Here is a 6,741-nt window from a genome sequence, read left to right as displayed (position 1 = left end):
AGACTAATCCAAAAGAACAAGTGAAGGCCATTGAGTTGAAGAGTGGAAAGGTTCTAGAGGCACGGGAAAAAGAAAACATTCAAGCAGGGGATGAGCAGACTGCAACATCTAGAGGTAAGTCTTCTAACTCTACACCAGCACCCACTGCACAATCCAAGATTATTATCCCTCCACCTTTCCCTGCAGCATTGAAAAAAGCAAAACTAGACGCACAATTCGGTAAGTTTCTAGAGGTGTTTAAAAAATTGCATATCAATATTCCTTTTGCCGATGCTATGATGCAAATGCCTAGTTATGCTAAATTTTTGAAGGACATCTTAGCAAACAAGAGAAAATTGGAGGATCACATGACGGTAAGTCTAACTGAAAACTGCTCAGCTTTGATGCAAAACAAGATTCCACCGAAACTCAAAGATCCAGGGAGTTTTTCTATTCCTTGCATGTTTGGTGATGTTTTTTTTCATAAAGCGTTATGTGATCTTGGTGCAAGTATAAATCTCATGCCTTTTTCTGTGTTCAGGAAACTTGGATTGGGAGAACCTAAACCGACAAGGATGTCTTTACAGCTGGCTGACAGATCTGTCAAGTATCCAAGAGGAGTGATTGAGGATGTGTTAGTCAAGGTGGACAAATTTATCTTCCCTGCAGATTTTGTGGTGCTCGACATGGAGGGGGATATGGAGATGCCTCTAATTTTGGGGAGACCGTTCCTTGCAACTAGCAAGGCTCTGATTGATGTACAGGAAGGGAAGTTAAGATTGAGAGTGGGGGAAGAGGAGATTACTTTTGACGTTTTTAATACACTTAAGCACACATTGCATGCTGATAGTTGTTATAGAATTGATGCTATTGATTCTCTTGTGTCTAACTATGTGCAGGACGCTCTTAGGGACCCCTTGTAGGCCACTCTCACTACTGAAATGGGCGAAGATGAATTGGATAAAGGAAAAGCAGAAATAGTGGCATACTTTAATGCAAACCATCCATGGAGAAAACCAATGAAGATGCGACTAGAGGATTTAGGAGAGCGAAGGGATTTGACACCGCCAAAGTCAAGCATCGAGGACCCACCAACACTTGAGCTAAAACCACTACCTCCACACCTCAAGTATGTATACCTAGGTGCAAATAACACTTTACCTCTCATTATTTCTGCTGCTTTGACAGATGTTATGGAGGACAAACTGGTGGAAGTTTTGAAAGCGCACAAGAGTGCATTTGCGTGGAAGGTGACAGATATCAAAGGGATCAATCCATCAGTTTGCATGCACAAAATTTTGATGGAAGACAAATACTCACCTCTTGTGCAACCTCAGAGAAGATTGAATCCAAAGATGCAAGAGGTAGTAAAGGCTGAAACGATTAAGCTTCTCGATGCAGGTATTATCTATCCTATATCTGATAGTGCATGGGTAAGCCCTGTTCAGTGTGTGCCAAAAAAAAGTGGGATTACTGTGATCACAAATGAAAATAATGAATTAATACCCAGTAGGACTGTTACGGGATGGCGTGTGTGCATTGATTATAGGAAATTAAATGATGCCACCCGTAAAGACCACTTTACCCTTCCCTTTATTGATCAAATGCTTGAGAGGTTAGCGGGACACGAGTTTTATTGTTTCTTGGATGGGTATTCTGGCTATAACCAAATCACTATTGCACCTGAGGACCAAGAGAAAACCACGTTCACTTGGCCTTATGGGACTTTTGCTTTTCGCCGTATGCCTTTTGGTCTTTGTAATGCACCAGCTACATTTCAGCGGTGTATGACTGCTATATTCCATGATATGATTGAAACTTTTCTTGAAATATTTATGGATGACTTTTCTATCTTTGGTGCAACGTTTGATGAGTGTTTGCAGAATTTGAGATCTGTGTTGAAGAGATGCGAGGCAACGAACCTGGTACTTAATTGGGAGAAGTGTCATTTCATGGTACAAGAGGGAATTGTCCTAGGGCACAAGGTTTCGGAGAACGGCATAGCGGTGGACAAGGCAAAAGTCGAAGTTATCAAGAACCTACCGCCTCCGACATCCATGAAGGGAGTTAGAAGTTTTCTATGCCACGCCGGTTTTTATCGGCGTTTTATCAAAGATTTTTCTAAAATTGCCAAACCTCTTTCTTCCTTACTTATGAAAGATGTGCCATTTGATTTTAATTCTGACTGTTTACAGGCATACGAGGATTTGAAGGAGCGCTTGGTGACGGCTCCTGTCTTGGTGGCTCCAGATTGGGATCTACCGTTCGAGGTAATGTGCGATGCCAGTGATACTGCGGTGGGAGCTGTGCTTGGCCAGCGGCAAAACAAGGTATTTCATACAATCTACTACGCAAGTAAGACCTTAGATGAGGCTCAATTGAATTATGCAACAACTGAAAAGGAATTACTTGCAGTAGTATTTGCTCTCGACAAATTTCACTCATATCTTGTTCTGTCCAAAGTCATTGTTTACACCGATCACTCTGCACTTAAATATTTACTTGCTAAAAAAGATGCAAAGCCACGCCTTCTTCGATGGATTTTGTTGCTACAAGAATTTGATTTAGAAATAAAAGATAAGAAGGGTGTTGAGAACGTTGTGGCGGATCATCTGTCTAGGTTGGAGTTGGTTAGTAATGACAGTGTAGATCATGCTATAAATGATTGGTTTCCTGATGAGCAACTATTTGAGGTGAGACACTGTCCTTGGTATGCGAATTTTGCTAACTTTCTTGTCACAGGCACTCCACCACCTAATTTATCATTTCACCAACGAAAGAAATTCTTCTCTGACGTGAAATATTACTTTTGGGAGGAACCGTTTTTGTTTAAAATTTGTGCAGACTCTATGATAAGAAGATGTGTTGCAGAGGAGGAGTTTGGGCAAATCCTCCATCATTGTCATGACCGTGAGGTAGGTGGTCACTTCGGACCAACCAAGACGGCATCTAAGGTACTCGAATGTGGCTTTTATTGGCCAACTCTATTTAAGGATGCTCGTTCTTATGTGCTAGCTTGTGATAGATGTCAACGGATAGGTAACATCTCTAACCGTCATGAAATGCCATTGAATAATATCATTGAGTGTGAGGTATTCGATGTGTGAGGGATAGACTTCATGGGACCGTTTCCCAGTTCATTCACGAAAAAATATATTTTGGTGGCGGTTGACTATGTGTCTAAATGGGTAGAGGCAGAAGCATATGCCATNCTTGTCACAGGCACTCCACCACCTAATTTATCATTTCACCAACGAAAGAAATTCTTCTCTGACGCGAAATATTACTTTTGGGAGGAACCGTTTTTGTTTAAAATTTGTGCAGACTCTATGATAAGAAGATGTGTTGCAGAGGAGGAGTTTGGGCAAATCCTCCATCATTGTCATGACCGTGAGGTAGGTGGTCACTTCGGACCAACCAAGACGGCATCTAAGGTACTCGAATGTGGCTTTTATTGGCCAACTCTATTTAAGGATGCTCGTTCTTATGTGCTAGCTTGTGATAGATGTCAACGGATAGGTAACATCTCTAACCGTCATGAAATGCCATTGAATAATATCATTGAGTGTGAGGTATTCGATGTGTGAGGGATAGACTTCATGGGACCGTTTCCCAGTTCATTCACGAAAAAATATATTTTGGTGGCGGTTGACTATGTGTCTAAATGGGTAGAGGCAGAAGCATATGCCATTAATGATGCTCAGGTGGTTTTGAAATTTTTGAAGAAAAATATTTTTAACAGATTTGGAACACCGAGAGCAATCATTAGTGATGGTGGCACACATTTTTGCAACAAACTATTTGAAAAACTCTTGAACAAATACGGTGTCACACACAAGATCTCCACCCCTTATCATCCCCAGACAAGTGGTCAAGTTGAGGTGTCTAATCGAGAAATCAAGCGAATTTTGGAAAAAGTGGTGGGAGTCAGTAGGAAAGATTGGTCAGTCAGGTTAGATGATGCTCTTTGGGCATATAGGATTGCTTTTAAAACACCTATAGGCACTACATCATATAGGTTGTTGTTTGGTAAAGCATGTCATTTACCTGTAGAATTGGAGCATCGAGCGTATTGGGCCACAAAAGCATTGAACTTTAATTTTACTGATGCAGGTGAACGACGTTTACTGCAACTGGATCAGTTAGAGGAATTCCGGAACCTGGCATATGATCTTGCATTGTCATACAAGGAGAAGACGAAGAAGGCCCATGATAAGCGAATCATCGAGAGGGAATTCAAGGAAGGGGACAATGTTCTACTCTACAACTCCCGATTGCGACTATTTCCTGGAAAATTGAAGTCACGATGGTCTGGACCATTCGTGATCTCTAAAGTATACCCGTCGGGAGCCGTGGAACTGCACGATGGGAAGGATGGGACATTCATGGTCAATGCCCAGCGACTGATGCACTACATGGGTGGCATAATGGAGCCACACCTTGGAATCACCCGGTTCCAAAACAATTCAAACTGAGACCGGCCGACAGTCTAGCTCTCGACTGTAAATTGAAAACTACTTTTCTTTCCCCTCTCTTGCATTTAATTTGATTTTATCTTTCTTGATTTTGTTTTATATTTTTAATGCTGTTTGTTCTTATATTTATATATAAAAAAAATTAAAAAAAAAAAAAGAAAACGCAAGTTTTCCCGAGAGCTCCGCCCTCGGGCGGTAGTTTTCTACCGCTCGAGCGCGGACATTTATTTCACAAAATAATTCCCGAGGACCTGGCGCTCGAGCGGTAATTTTGTACCGCTCGAGCGCGCCTGCTCATTAAAATGCGCTACCACTTTTTCCCCTTCTCTCATTCTGCACTTTTCTCCCCAAATCAAATCCCTAACTCTAACTCTTCTCCCCCTTTTCAATTTTTTGCGCAGGGCTCAATCCTTACCTAAATCCGTGGCACGGTGGACCAATCTGGGTTGGGAAACAAGCTCATTCATCACTCCGGTCTTTTTATCCGCTTCAAGGCAAAATCTCCATCAACTCCACTATGGCACCAAGCAAATCGAAAGGTACTCCCGGTTCTTCCTCTTCTTCCTCGTTTGATAGAGCTCGCTTTGTGAATGCGGCGGCTAGGGACAGATATGATCATGCTAGAATACATCGAAACCCCATTGCCGAAAGGGGATTCCGTCGTACATTTGAGGATAGATACTTGCCAACTCTTGTGGAATTGGAAGGAAGAGGTTGGGAAAAATTTAGCGAGCCACCTAAGGCGGCTGTGGTGTCCGTGGTTAGGGAATTTTACGCTAATGCCTGCGAACGAATTTATTATAGGGCATTGTTAGAGCAAAGCTTGTGCCGTTTGATTCTACCACGATAAACTCCCTCTTAGAAACGGCCGAGGTCGTTGACTCTAACTTCCAGGAGTTGGTAGTTGCTCCCGACTACAATTTGATTATCGAGACTCTATGCCACCGGGGTGCGATGTGGAAACCATTGGGCGGACCGCCAAGCTGCTTTGATGAGAAATACTTGAAAGCCAACATTGCCCTGTGGTATTTGTTTGTGGCCCGGCGGATGATGCCCGTCTCGCATAAAAGCGAGGTACAAAAGGAACAAGCGGTGCTACTTTTTGCTTTGGCCCAAGGATATGACATAAATGTGGGCAACCTTATAGCTTCTCAGATCATGTTGAGTGCTCGCAACAGCCATGTTGGTCTTTTCTTTCCGACCATCATATCCGAATTGTGTGCGCGAGCAGGAGTACACTTCCGGGACGATGAGGAGTGGCTTCAACCGATGAAGCCAATTTTTCATGACGATGAACAACGAAAAAGGGCAAAACGACAGGTGGACTTCCCCACTCAGGCGGAGGAAGCCGGTGGATCTAGCATCGCCGCTCCTCGTCGCCCACAACCCTGTCGGCGCACTCAGAACGAGAAGATGGACGAGAGTCTTGCTTTCATGGCCCACCAGGAGCAAATGAACATCAACTTTCAGGCACAGTTTACCCACCTCGATTCCATGATGCGCACCATGCTCATCCACGGGGGCATGGAACCAGGGTCAATACCACCGCAGCCGCCGTTTGTTCCTCCTTTTCAGTTCCAGTATGACTATCTCCAGCAAGGGGATGCCGCGGGAGTACCACCACCGGAGTACGACGACGAGGAACCTTGATCAGGGGAGTTTACTGTTTCCCTTGCATTTCTTTTCTTTCTTTTGTCTGCTCCTTTCTTTGTGGTCCGCATTATTGTTCGTTCGGTCATTTAATTTTTTCCTTTTGTTGCTATGTTTGCCATCATATTTGCATGTGTGTTTCCCCTCTCTTGTGCAATGGGGACATTGCACACCTTTAGTATGAGGGGGGCGTCGTTCGTCTTGGTTTGCTTCCATATTTATCTTGCATAAGTGTCCGTTGATGGTGAATTTAGACGATTGGTAGCCAGTGTTGATTTTGGGCTAAATGAACAGCATGTTACTTAGACCTATCACTCGTTATGAATCCCCTGATATTTTGAAATTTTGTTTATGCACACATAGTGGATTTCAATAGTGGTGTCAATGATAGTCAAGTTCAAAATAATCTGTGAGGGGAACTGGAGAAACAAAAGATGCAAGTAGAACTTGAATGAGTACCTGTTGAAATGAGTGACTACCCAGTAACATGAATTCAAGTAGAAAATCAAAAGAATTCCTCAAACATCCTTCATCCAATCGTGCATAGGACCTATAAATTCGCTCCGAGGCCAGACTAATAAACATATACTATATCCAAAGCCTAGGGGGTACGCATGAGAAAACTATGTACCAGAAA

At 43.0% G+C, this 6,741-nt stretch overlaps 1 protein-coding gene across 1 annotated transcript; it reads left to right on the top strand.

Annotated features, from left to right (window-relative positions):
* The first annotated feature begins 920 nt into the window (after positions 1-920).
* LOC140991183 (uncharacterized) lies at positions 921-4,454 on the top strand. The gene is made up of 5 exons (XM_073461139.1): positions 921-2,045; positions 2,175-2,334; positions 2,548-2,721; positions 2,824-2,894; positions 3,843-4,454. The coding sequence occupies exons 1-5, from the start codon at positions 921-923 to the stop codon at positions 4,452-4,454; spliced, it is 2,142 nt and encodes a 713-aa protein (XP_073317240.1).
* The last annotated feature ends 2,287 nt before the right edge of the window (positions 4,455-6,741 follow it).

The sequence above is a fragment of the Primulina huaijiensis genome, chromosome 13 (assembly GCF_012295235.1).
Source record: "Primulina huaijiensis isolate GDHJ02 chromosome 13, ASM1229523v2, whole genome shotgun sequence".
Classification (NCBI taxonomy): domain Eukaryota; kingdom Viridiplantae; phylum Streptophyta; class Magnoliopsida; order Lamiales; family Gesneriaceae; genus Primulina; species Primulina huaijiensis.
Note: the sequence above shows the minus strand (reverse complement) of the source record. Positions and strands in the feature narration are given on the sequence as shown.